This window comes from Thunnus maccoyii, chromosome 19 (genome assembly GCF_910596095.1).
Source record: "Thunnus maccoyii chromosome 19, fThuMac1.1, whole genome shotgun sequence".
NCBI lineage: Eukaryota > Metazoa > Chordata > Actinopteri > Scombriformes > Scombridae > Thunnus > Thunnus maccoyii.
This window is the reverse complement of record NC_056551.1, coordinates 21,408,136-21,422,106: the sequence shown is the minus strand read 5'-3', so window position 1 is coordinate 21,422,106 and position 13,971 is coordinate 21,408,136. Positions and strand designations below refer to the sequence as shown.

The following is a 13,971-nucleotide window of genomic DNA, read 5'->3' as shown; positions in this document are numbered from 1 at the left end:
CAGGGGCTTTCTGGTGGGATGTGCTGTTGTGGAGACAGGAAGGGATGAGAACCTTATACGTGAACCTTGGTCAACAGACCCCGAACCTGCATGATGATGTTTCTACATCTCACAAACAGACTAATTGAGGGAAACATTTATATAAAATGAGCTCAGGGATGGTTGAACAAACTGGTCTTCACTATGCCTGGTCCTAACTGCTAAGTTGGTGTTTGTTAAGACCAGTCTTTAGGATGGACTTTACGTCGGTTGCACCAACCAAACTTAAGCCTAGTCTTAACTATGCCCGGTCTTGCGCATCCATGTGAATGCCCATAAGACTATGGCGATTGCCTAGCAACACGTGTTGCTAGGATACATTGTTAACAATCTCCTCTGTCTTGCTAATTTGTAGCTAATCATTTCTAATTTGCGGCAACATTATGGAAGATCAAAGAAAAAGAAAAGGCAATTTCACAGACATTTAGATAAGAAAATTAATAGAGCTGTACAGCCAGCTGACTGCCAAGCAGTCCAAAATAATAACAAATAAGACGAAGCAGTTGACTTGAAGAGAAATAACGGAGGCCGTAAATTATTGTTCGGACTTGAGCAGCCTTCGTTCAGAAAATGATGTATGGAAAAAGTTGAAAGACCTACGGAGTGAGGCAAAGATTTTGACTTTATGCCTGCTCCTGACTAGGCGAAAGATTTACGCCCGGTCTTAGAGAGAAGAAGGCTTAAGCCTGGATGGTGCAACCGGCGTATTAGGCCTATCAGGTTAGGACATAGAACACCGAGTTACGATCGACTCAGCTTAAGACCAGGCGTAAGCCCTGTTGGTACAGCCGGCCCCCAGCAGACCAGAACACAACTCACAACTCTCTGTGCAGTAGTCGATCAGCTGTGTGTTTCTTTCATTAAAAAAAAAAAGAAAAGGTACAATGCAATAAATGTTATCAGACATTTTAATTAACTAGTAGCACATTTCTAACATTTAGCCACAACTAATCGGAAGCATGTAAGCATTTTTCCTGTGAAAATGGACTGGAACATGCTGCCAGAGTGGCTTGCCAATAGCAGCTCCTCTGGAGTAATTTCCCGCATGTAGTACAGAGAAATTGCTACAGAAAGAGGAATCCAATCTCAAAAATAAATATATTTTATTCTTCTATTATGATTTTCTTTTTCTCTCGGCATATCGTATTATAAGAACATTAGTGTCAGTGGAGATGGTGGGAGACTGTGAAAGTACGAACTGATGAATAATAATGCTGCCTGTCATCTGTATGGCGCTGTATTAAATTGTACTGTAACGTGTAATTTACAGCCTTTTGGTCGGACACTTTGTAATAATGACAATGAGAGACTGTCTGGCGTGTGAAATCTGCTCATAACTTCTATATCACCCGTTTTGACACACTGTTCATGTCAGCCACCGCAAATAACAACTCGCATTACAAGAAGGGCTCGCTGTTCTCGTCTCCTCGTTTCTCTATTCTTTGGTCCCCCCCCCCCCCAAGCATCTTCTATTCTCAGCAAAAGTCCTTCTTTGTCCTTGACAATCCTCCGATACTCTCTGCCTGCGTTTCCCTTCTATCCTCTCTTTCTCTCGCTCAGTGTTTACCTGAGGTGGGAGGTCTAGTTTATATTAGGTGGATTCTTTGGTACACTTCTTTCCATCCCCGCTCGCTCCTCTTTCAGTGTTCTGTTTATCTCTCGCTCTCTGTTTATCTCCTGTCTCCTCTCTTGGCGACCGATCAATCTATCCCTCTTCATCTTCTGGACTTCATTCAGGCAATCTAAATATTTCAGATGTTATGCAGGAGATACACGGGCATCTGACAGTTCAGAAACTTCTATACAGCTTCTATACGCAGACCCAACTATATGCAACCCTGTAGTGAAATACATAATTAAAAAGGTCAAGCCATAAAGAACAGTCTTTGTAAAGAATTACAGGTGATGTTGCAAAGAGCACAGTTCATATTGTATCTATAATGCCTTATACCTGGACACATAAAGGGACTGCTTGTGTGAAGAGTGTGTTTTGCATTTCATTTATTTTCCATTAAAGTTAGTGAAATTTCAGCAAGATAAGTGTGAATTGGTGCGTGTTTCCATTAGGTATGTTTATGTAAATACACTTAAAAAGATGTGACATGGTTACATAATTAATGGAGCACCAGTAACATCATGGCATTTCATTGCTGCCTCCCAACTAAATGGCATTTGTAGCTGCGGTGGTTTTTTATCAGTGATAGTGATAGTCAAATCTGTTTCTGTCAGCCTTTTTGATGTTGTTCCTCTTTCGGTATGCCAACTTTTACACTTTAGTCAACTGCAGAATCTTTTTTTTGCAAGATTTCTGGGGATATTTCAGAATTCTCCCATCGGTTTTTTTTTTTATGCACAAGATGAAAACTTAAAAACGAGTTTGAAAGGAGTAGGGATGAAGAGTGAAAATGCCCTCGATAACTCTTCGCTCGGTGAAGGCCACATGCCGCAACACAGTTAAATAAAGTAGATCTTCTTCAGTGGTGCTGAGTTATCTTTTACACTGAGATTTTCATCATCTGAACACTTAGTTGGCTGCTGAAGTAAATGTACGTTCACTATTTTGGAATTTATGTCACTGCATTAGGCCAAATCCTATCAGCACGGTCTGACAACTAGACGCTCTGTGCCCTGCTAAGGTTCAATAGAAACTCAGTTAGGAGTAAGTGCCGGGGAGAGTAGAGCAGAGTAATGGATTCTGAGTGTGTCTGGGCTGCACCCAGCATGCTTTGTCTCTGCATCCTGTAAAGAGAGTTCATCTGATAGCCTGTCTGGGATCTGATATAGTCTGAAACCTCAGGCCCATATAGGCGTCAGAGCACTTAGACTTCTAACACACTGACTTGCTGGCTAGCTGGCTGCACCACAGGGGACTATGTTTGTACTGATAGCTCAAGATAGGCTGAATTAATGTACTGCAAATCCAAATAACGGCACTCTGAAACTCTACATCCTGTGAGAGTATGCGCTGTTTCGTAACAATCACATGTACAACAACAACAGCACATTAAAGTCCATGTGAAGAGGTGCTAATCTTCACATAGGAAATAACAGCCTCTTTGTTCTGAGCTTCAACTCACGTTACTGTAATAAACAACAGGCGTAATTGCCCTAATGACCAAATCTAAAGCTTCTGACAACATAAAAACAAAATGAAGTATTAAAATTAAGAGTTAAGTGGCCCTGATGAAGTCCTCTTGCTAACTATGTTTACTGTGGTTACAGCCCTGCACTTTGTTTACACAGTATTTTGCTTTGCCTTTAGACCGGCATTTACACCGATCGATACACTTTCCACTTACAGACTGGCACAGCAATTATTTGTTAACTTTTGATGAGCCACAATTCTCTCTGTCGAATAAAACACATGAGAGTATCCATGACGTGAAGGAGAAGGAGAGGCTGGTAGTACCTGCAAGGTCAAAATGTTGCAAAAATGATTTTTTTTGCTAGTAAAAATTAGGGGGAGGGGATGTACTGTAAGGAGTGCCAGCGCTGGTATTCCTATGGAGGATAAAACTAATCGACTTAAGACAGATAGTCTGCAATATAGATATAATGTCATTTTAAAGGAAAAAAACCTGAATGAATGAGTTGAGTAATGAATGCAGATGGCTACATGAGGTTTGAGGGGTCCTTGGCTAGTTTGATGAGTATGAAAACGATGTGAATCATACACTACGGGCTTCACAGATGACAGACTGTCACCCGATTCAACACCTATGGGAGATTTCGGAGCCATGTGTAAGACAGCACTCTCTACCACCATCATCAAAAATGAGGGAATATATTTTGAAAAGCAGTTCTAGAGGCAACACCTCACTAAGAGTGTCTGTATACCATTACAACATCTTAACATGTTTTCCACGATGCGAGCCCGAGCACAAGCATGAATATCGCCTTTTACAGTGTTAAGAGACAAATCTGGTCTTAATGAGCTTGGCCAACATGTAGGTATGAAACCAGATGAGATGATTTGGAAAGAACTGCGGCGCAGTGGATAGACAGGTGGTTTAGTGTACTTAGGGCGAGGTTGCAAAGTTTTCATCATGTTTGTCCTTGCAGCGTTCTCCTAACAGCTGGCTTGGCTTGGAGATGGTGCTTAAAATCGAAAAAAATCCTAGCCAGTCGGCAACACCGACCGCTCTGTAAACACCTGAGCCCTAACTCCAACATCAAAGCGGAAAAAAAAACATCACAGTTAACAGAAAAACGCACACACACACACACAATCACACAGTAATTGTTCAAGCTTGATTATGAAACACATGCACTGCAGAGACAGGCAACCGGACAAATAAACCATTATTCATGCATCAAGCCTCACACAATGAAGTGTCCATTATTCCCACTGCTTTGTCGCTGACTCAGTGGAAAGGACCACAGGCCGCGATGAAACAACTAAGTGTCTGTCACATTGCAGAGTGCTCTGTCACGGGCCTGATCGCTCATTTGATCCAAGCAGATGTGGTTGGTGTTTCTCAGTGCTCAGCATGAATAATGAGGCACTATCGGCTCAGAGAGCAGCTTGCTGCATATAGACTCAGAATTGTACCTCAGAAAGACAACGGATTTAGTAATCCTGTAAAAAAAAAAAAAGTGTTTTTTGTGCATCAACTCGCCATCTGTCGATTGTCATCTGCGCCGAAGTGAACAGGTGGGTGATGGGTAGTGAGAGAATATAGACAACAAAACAAAACAAATGTCTGGCCCATGGCGAGAGGCTGAAAGAAGTGTAGTCGAGAAGGGGCAAAGGAGAGAGACGAGGGGGATCCTGTCAGTTGCTGCTGGTGCAGAACGGTGGATGTGTGAGCTGAACCACTGACATGTGGCTGCCTTGGAGCCCAAACACCAATCAGGACGGCTAGAAGATCCAGTCAACAGAACAGCAGAGCAAACCTCATTCACTGTCAAAGTCAGACACACTGCTGGAGAGAGAATGATCTCCGGAGACCGAGACAGGTTGAGATGGATGGGGAAGCGAGCTTGAGATGCAGCAGTTAATGTGACGGCCTCCGCTACCGGTCCCTCTGCCGATAAGCCTAAGAGGAAAATTTCCACACATCACATCAAGACTGACACTCTAAATCAAAAAGCTCCCTTTCTGCTCATCCATCCGTGACCTCCGTGAGTCTTGATTGGCTGTGCCGTATGGCTATGAAAGCGATAACAATGACAGAGAAAGGAGAAAAAAAAAAAAAGAAGCAAAAATGTTCATTTAGACAGATGGGCAACATAGATGAGCGGGCACAGTCAAATCTATGTTGCTCCACATTTAGTGCATTAGTGCTTTGCGGCACCTGTGCTGGTTGATGGCTTCGGCTCTTTGGGCTCTCGCACTGCCAGCGGTCTAATGCATACAAGACAAAAGAGAGATTACGCTGGAAAGAGGGAAGAGAGAGAGACGCTGCCCCCGGGCATCAATGCACCAAACAAGAGGGAATAAAAAACTGAAGCTATGGTGTGACCACTTATGTGAAGAAAACTAAGGGACCTATAGATGGGGGCGCACATTAGCTCAAAGTATAGAGGGAGTCCTCTAGGCCGCACAAAGACGGCCTTTCATTTACAGGGAGGAAGGAAGCTTTTAAAGGCAAGAATGAGGCACATGCAAACACACGCACACACCCCTCCCTGCTAAAGAAACACACATACACAGGAAAGGACGGAGCTAGCTTTAGCATTTGGTATCTCCTAAAAGCTCCTTCCCTTTTTTAGGAGTCTGCAGGGATGCCTGACTCAGAGCGCTGGCAGACGCGCTACATTGTGGGAAAGCTTGGCTGGTAACTGAGATCAGGTGGTTGGAGAACAACTGTTGGAAGAGCTAACACAGCCATTGAGCCAGGCTGTCTAGTAACACACATACACACGCATGCACAGCTTGATTACAGTGAGAGAGAGCGGCCTCCCTGCTAGGCTGGGAGGTAATTCAGTGTAACATCTGCTAGGACACTCACTGCAGGAGACCAATACGGAGCGCTGAAGAGCTGCTGTGGAGCAAGGGGGACGGGCTGGGGTTTTGGCTCTGAAGTCATGTGCTGAATGAAAGAGAACAGAACAGCTGGCCGCGAATATAACCGCTGGATGCAGAAGATCGCGCTAGCAGCTGCGAAACTTAGCATGCCAATTACCTGTGATGATCTGTGCGGACGGTTAAGTTTTTAACATTCGGGATGATTTCATCGGGGTATTACTTTGTGCCAAACTCTGCAGGATGTCAAACATGTGGCGAATCCTTTTCAATCATCTTATTTCTCTTATTGAGTTTTAAGAGCCAAGAGTCAAAGGGTCATCGGAGCACATTATGTAGCTTCTACAGTACAATAGACTGTGTTACATCCAATGAATGTCTGCCTGTGGCTGTTTGTCCAAACATTGCAATGACAGAGAAATTATAATGAGGTCAAAGGTCACACTAATGAGTGACTCTTTAAGTAGCAGCTAAGGACAGAGGAGAAAGGTCAAATGTCATATAAATGACTAATGGTCTTCTGGGAACTCAAGCATCAGTGTGATTGGTATATTGATGATTTAAACAATGCACTTTATGTAACATGTGAGAAAAAAAACGCATAATTGATTGAAAATGGCTTCATGATGAATAAACACAGTTTGTTTTTTGTCATACAGCCCGGTGGAATACTCTTGTCTCGCGACTTCATGTCCCTGCCTGGCACAGTTTTACCCACACACACATTCACACACCACGCTGCCAGAAATGGGAGGAACAGAAGAAGAAAATACAGCGTGTTCTTTAAAATGCTTTCGCCTTTAGAAACTGTGTTACAGTAACGCCTCACATATGACCCATGAATTATTTATCGCAATGAAATGCAATACACAGTATTTACAGAACAAGCATATATATGAGTGTTTGCATCACTACAATGGTTTAAAAGACATTAAAGGATAAGTTCAAAATAAGTTTTACAAACAATACTCACATGTCCGTATGTAAGTTTAAAGTCTTTTAGTACAATACTCTCTGTTTGTGTTACCCCTCCACCGTAGCTCAGCAAGACATCAGAAATGATGTCTGGTGGAACAAAAGGCCTCATATTAGCTTGACAGTTTGCACTAAAGAGGACTGTGGATTTTGTCTAGTGCTGCAACTAATAGGTTTATTTTCATTATCGATTAATCTGACAATTATTAATTGATTAGTTGTGAGAGTGGTGAGAAATGTCAAATACTGTTTCCCAAAGCCCAAGGAAGCCCAAGAAACCAGAAAATATGAATTTGTATTATATTATATTCATTTAAAAAGGTTGAAACCAGAGAATTTTGGCAAATGATTATCAAAATAGTTCTGTCAATCGACTAATTGATTAACTGACTAATCGTTGCAACTCTAATTTTGTCCCCCATCTCTTACCGTGGAATTGCATTAGGAACAACTGCAGTGACCAATAACTCTTTCAGTGTACAGATGGGCATTCAAGACGGACTTGAAAAACTGTAACATTTATCTAATTCTATTTTTCTTGGAGGACTGAGCAGAAGAACTGAAAAGAACTTTATTCCTCTTTTTTTTAAATCTCTGTCCTAAATAACTTCATTACCAAAGTTGAGGAAAAACAAAAAACTTTTACTTAACTTACACTATGAATAATAATTTGAATGTGGGAATGGTGAGGTCATGGGCCAGAGACTGATTATTTCATCAGCAAAAAACATAAATAAAATATTCTGTAGCTATTGTTTCTTTGTTAAATTTGTGCCACCTGCGCATTTTATAATACACAGCAGCAACCTGACTGCTAAACAATAAATACAAATATGAATAACTGATTCATCCATACTGCAGGGACATTAATCAGTTCTTAATAAATCAGATATCTGACTTTCTGAAATATGTGTTAGACAATGGCTGCTTCCTGAGTATGCAATTGTGATAATTATAGACGCTTTTAAAAATCAGCCACCTCAACCCGCTTTGAAACTTGCCAACAAACAACCTTGACGGGTCAGGTTCTATTCATTATTTCAAACCTAAGGAAATGGATTTTTACAACAAAAGAAACATCTTTTTTTTTACTTTTCGCTTTGTAATTCAAAGTACTTACACAGCAGCATAAGCACTCATTAAATTCTGCACTGAAATACCACAGCAGAGTGAAGAGTAGAAGATAGAGAGGCAAAGATGATATAGTTATCACCATAGTAAGACAGGGGGATAGTGCAAAAAACGCTGGCCTAACTGGGCCAATCTCTGTCCAATTAACTGACTTATCCTCTGGCTTCGGGCCATCCAGCAAGCCTTACTGTCAAACCCTGAAGGGCACCGACGTGTCAGAGGGGGTTTGAGAAGCTGCCCTTCCACGTTATAACCTGACTTTATTAGAAAAAAAGCAGGAGAAAAGACAATTTCATGGCGCGAATCAGTGAAATATCACACTGTATATATGTCGTATTACTAACATCCTCCAATAGCATATACACTCACACAATAGATCTATTCTACTCTGAGTTTTTCCTGTTCTTCTTCCTCATTGGCCGTTATCGATTTGTCATTTTATTACACCAGCTGTGGAATTAGAAGTATGCTTTAACCAGACAGCGCCACAGAGACAATAATTAACTATTAGGGGCAAGACAAGTCACATATTAGCAGGTATGACTCAGCCTTGACCGTGAGGCTGAGAATACTTATGGCACGCTAAGGTCAGAGACATGGTGTATGTGTGTGTGCATCTGTGCTCATGTGCTTGTGTGTATGTGTGTAAGCTTATATGATACCGCTGTACGTTTGCAAGGAAAAGAAAAACCAAACTGCATCCAAAAAATGTATAATTATCATTCCGATCTGTGTGGCACGAATTGAGAAAAAAAACCCCATAAATTAGTTACAAGCAAGAAAGCTTTTTCTCTTGAACTATTGCGTAACTGTTAAGTGCTTGGGGAACTGATGAACTATATGTGCAAAAGAAGTAGAGGAGATGAGGAAGTGTGTGTTTTTCACTTCTTGACCTGAATATTCAAACACCCCCGTGGCATTGGACAAAGAAACAGGCAAACACTCAAGTTCACAAGGAGAAAAAGAGGGCAGAGACTTCTCTTCCCACACAACACGGCAAAAAACTCTTGACTGCAAATACAATATCTAGGTATTTGAAAACACAACCTTTCCCATTTTGTTCTGGTTTTTATATTTATTAATATCAGATGTAGACAGGTGAGGTTGCTTTAGCACATAATTGCCTCTAAATTGTAGAGAGTGCTGTCAATACTGACATCTTATTTGCACTCTAAAGCCAAGATTTGCCTCTGGCACTGAATAGTTTTCATGTTCAAGTCTGAACGTGTCCTCCTTTTTCTCTCAGCACCTTCCTCTCCAACTATTCAGCTTTACTGCAATATTCCTCTTTTTTAATTAACTATCCTGACCTTTCTATACATTCCAAACTCAGGCAGAAAGTACTTTATGGCATTTTATCAAGCAAAAAAAATAGTTACTCAAAGCCACACTGCACAGTCCCCAGTGAACCGTGGGGGTGGATGCAAAGACAGAGGTTACATGAATAAAGCGTTAAAACAAAATGACACTTACGATCTACTGAATATGTGAAACATGGTCCAGCAGCAGAACCTCTCCTAGCTGGATCCCTTAAAAAGCACGACTTCTCTTTGGGTCGCATTCCTCGCTAGTGGCTGGTCTCAGTGTTTTCCCGACTATTTTTGAGTCTCTGGGAACGTGGCTGGAGCCTCTGCCCTCTGAGTTACACCACACCGCTCCCAAAGGATGTCTGTTGCTACGAACACACCCCTCTCCACATCTCATTTAAAAAGACAGCGCTGTTATATAGGACGAGCCTGCCTATACTCTGAGGAAACATTATATTGCTATGAAGTAATTGCGTAAACCCTATCGTGCCATGGATTTATGAAGGTAGAGGTGGTTAGAAATACAGCTATTTATAAGAGAATACTTTAATGTAAACATAATTAATTATCAGATATATCCTACTGCAAATTAGTGCTCAAGTGTGCAGCTTTTTTGTAAGTTGGAGTCAGATATACCATCTCTGTGCTACTTATATTAAAGGTCAGAGCTGACTCCTACCGTCTTTGTTCTTAATAGAGGGATATAAAATTAAACCACAACAGGGTGACAAAGGGAAGAGGATGACAGCTTGTTATGAAGTTATTTAGGTGCTACACACTGTAGAAATATAATAAAAATCTATATCGTTAAAGCTGAAGTGTCAGTCCCTGTGATACAGTTGCTCTGTCATCATCAGATCTGTCTCCCCTTGCTTTTTTTCTCACACTGACATAGACCCCGAGCTGGCAGCCAGGAAGTCAGCCTGCCTCCTCCCTCCCTCCCTCCCTCCCTGTTTCCCTGTAGCAGGAAACAATGGCTCAGCCTTCAGCACCACGCTCTGTGGGAAAATTGCTGGATCCTTGGACTGTGGGGGTGAGGGACTCCAGGAAAAGGGAGGAAAAAAAAAGGAGGAAGGCCAAAAAAAAAAAAAGGGGAATGAGGGAGTGAGAGAGAAGAGGAGAAAATGAGGCCAGCCAGGTTTAGGGAGGAACTACCAGATGTATCGTATAGTTGTTTTCGCACAGCTGGCGTCCATGTAAGGGAAGACTGATGTCACAGCTGAGACACGCTGTCAGAACACACTTCGATGTTTGAGCTCCGAAAAAAAAAAAAAAAGCCAAAAGCCCCAGAAACGCCAGTCATTGCCTGTGAAATTATTATATGGAAACAGGTCCGGTTTGACATGCACCAGTTTCAGTATTTCTTATTAAAAAAGCTTCCTGGACGACGGGGGAATAGTTGAGCTCAATCATTAAACAGTCTGCAGATATTACATAGACGTCATTATGTAAAAGCTGGTAGCAGTCTCCTACCGTAACAATGGAATGAATTGTTAACTCAGCAGCGGAAAGGTCCTCGGACCCCAAAGGTGGACAGGATCTTCAGCTCCAAAACATTATAAATATCATTCAGGAGGTGAAACCGGAGGAGGTTTTGATGTACTCGCTCACCTCAGTGAATGCAATAGACTACAGTTGCTTGCTCATATCAAAAATAAACAGACCTGCGTGCCTTGCTGTCGTGGAGACTGGGCTGGTTAAAGGTTAACTACAAAGCCAAAGCAAAGCCTGGAGACTAAATACTCTAGGGGATTTCCTCATTCCTCTGGTCTGGGTTGCGATAATATCATACCTCATTGAGTTATTTGGAGTGTGACTGTTCCCAAATATAATGTGGGACAGGGCGAGGCTATTCTATCTATGGTATATGTTTGTAATCACTGTAGCAGGAGGGGAATGCAGAAAGGCTATCTCAAAATCTTCATTATTCACAGGAAAATGCATTTCAAACAATGGTCTTCTGTACTTTATGAGTCATGTGGCTGCATGACTTCTTACATTTTGCATGTGTTTATGTGCGTTAATGTGTGGAAACAAGCTTTCCGTGCACACACACACATACGCATGCACACACAAAGAGAAATGCATTTGTATTCCATGTGATTTTGTGAGAAAAATCCATGTCAAATCGTGCCAAGGAGCGTGTGGGTGGGTATGCGCGAGGTCATGAGCCAAGTGTACAGCAGCAGACGGCAACAGCACGGGGTCATGAGAGAGGGTTGGAGAGACGGGGGCCCTCTCTGCTAACTGTCTGTCTGTAGGCAGTCCCTGAGAGGCCTCGCCTCTGAGAAGTTATTCCCCTGCTAACCACTAACCTGCTTAGTAGAGCACCACCTGCCTGCACAGAGGTAAAGAAAAAGGAGGGAGGGGAGCGGAGGAGAGTAGTCGTGTGGATACAGTGCATTCCAGGCAAGCTTCCACAAGTCTGTATTGCTGAGAGAGAGAGGTGGGTGGCGGATGGAGAGAGAGGGTAAGAGACACGTTGGACAAGTAGATGTTGATAGAAGGCAGGGAAGAGGAGGGCAGAGGGAGAAATAAAGATAGAAAGGAGCAAATGAAGAGACTGACAAGACCGAGAAGAGCAAATGCAACTCACATCAACACTCCAGAGACTAAAGTAGAGAGAATATTAATATTACTGCAATGAGGAGGACTGCAAGATCAAGAATAATAACGTTTTACTGCTATGGCACTGAATCTGGCCTGGAAGTGATTAAGTTTCATTAGACACCTCTGCTGTTAAATTTAAAAATGTAATCTCTCTTATATGTAGTAGGGTTGGGGGGAAATTACAATACATAGCATGCTAGAAAGATTTGCTATACCGTAAATACTGAGATAACCATCCCTTTAATATCTCTGGTTGTATTATACTGTATATTATATAATATGGCTATATAATATTAGATTTTGAGAATGTTTGCATCAATGTAATGAAATATCTTGACAAAACAGGCAGCTAAAGGATAGGGCTAGCATTATTATACATTTTTCATATAGTAAACAAAAGCTATGAAAAGACCAAATCTGTTGTTTGTCCCTCAATACTCTCCGTCCTAGTTTGTGGCTATCGAATGCTAATACTTTTTTGGCGCTTTTTACAGGCAGCAAAGCCACAGTGTTATTCTCACAGTCTCTGATCACACCAAATTTCACCTGTACGTTCAACTCGGCCTTCGATGATGTAATGTCCACAATGTTGTGTTCACCATTGGCTGTTTTTGTTTTCAGGTCATCCTTTGTGATCCGTTAGCTGTTAGCCTACATTGCTGTTTCATCAGTGACTTCCTATTGCTTAACCGGATGTGATTTGAGGGGTTAAAGATTGTGTCATGGGCATTATTATTCAACTGGTTTAGATGCTTTATTTTAATTTGTTTTATTTAATTTTTTCCTTCTCTTGTTGATTTTTTTTGTTCATTTTTGCCTGTGATTTAATATAAATGTTACTTTTTGCAGATTACCCAACCAGGAGGTTTATGGCACAGAGGAATATGCTATATCTATAATAGTGACATCAGTGACTTTGACGGCGACATCGGCTCTCAAGTGGGGGTTTTGTCTTTGTGAAAGAAAGATATAAAGACAGAGATATCAGGATGAGAGAGGAAGGACAGAAGAAGACATGTAGGACTGCTGCTTGAGAGCTCTCCTCTTCTGTTGATCCTATTGACTGTTCGCTACGGCCTTCGGGGCTAGCAGAGAACGAATGAGTGATTCAATTATTGACAACGCAGATCGCTGCCCCATCATGAGCATATGCTCCTCTTTCATCCTCTCCCAGGCAGGCAGGCAGGGTTGAGGAGATCCAGGATAATGTTAGTGAATGTCTTTGATGCGAACCGCTTGAACCATTTTTCATTCACAAAGGCGATGGCAGGCTAGCTGATATTCCAACCTCTGATTTGCTGACGCACATCACAAATTTTAAAGCGTTAAAGTCATTGATTGCAAGCTCTTCGAAATTAAGGCATGTCATTCTCTCTTTCTTTCATGCTACATTTTAATTTGCCACTTTAAATCCTTCTCAAATTGATTATTTTGACCAAAACCGGCCTAAATGTGTTTTTGTGTGTGTTAAAGTGAATCCTTTATGCTTGAATGTGATTGTTTGGTTTTAAATAAAGCATTTAAAATGTGTTACACAAACCTGTTAGTGAGGGCTACAACAAAGGACTGTATAAAACTTATCCTGTAGGGTTGGTTCTCATTCCAAAACTTTGCTCCAGGTGTGTCTGTTACACCACAGACACAAAAGACTTATCTCCCTTTAAGACTTTAATGAACTTGAGCAACAGTACAACAACATGGGTGTGGTTATGTGTGTACGGTGCTGAAAAGAGAAATAAATAACATTGTGCAAGCTATCATATACAATACATAGAGCAGCATATATACTGTATAATATAAATGCACTAAATCTTAAACCCCTAATAATTGCATAATCTTAATGCAGTGTAACTACTTTGGCATGTAAACAATGCACTCAATAATACAAACATGGAGAAAGGGCATTCAGGCAATCACTACTACCTAATCAACAACCTTCTA

General features: G+C 41.5%; 1 protein-coding gene across 15 annotated transcripts in view; it reads right to left on the bottom strand.

Annotated features, from left to right (window-relative positions):
• Positions 1-13,971, bottom strand: part of LOC121885269 (disabled homolog 2-interacting protein-like) — a 149,135-nt gene that overhangs the window by 41,126 nt on the left and 94,038 nt on the right. Inside the window, exon 1 of one of the 15 annotated variants that reach the window (XM_042394565.1) lies at positions 9,587-9,686. The exons of the other annotated variants lie outside the window; for them this stretch is intronic. Within the exon in view, the coding sequence (XP_042250499.1) occupies positions 9,587-9,609 (23 nt within the window). The 5' untranslated portion in view covers positions 9,610-9,686. Of the gene's footprint in view, positions 1-9,586; positions 9,687-13,971 lie in introns of those variants that run through there. 15 annotated transcript variants of the gene reach the window in all.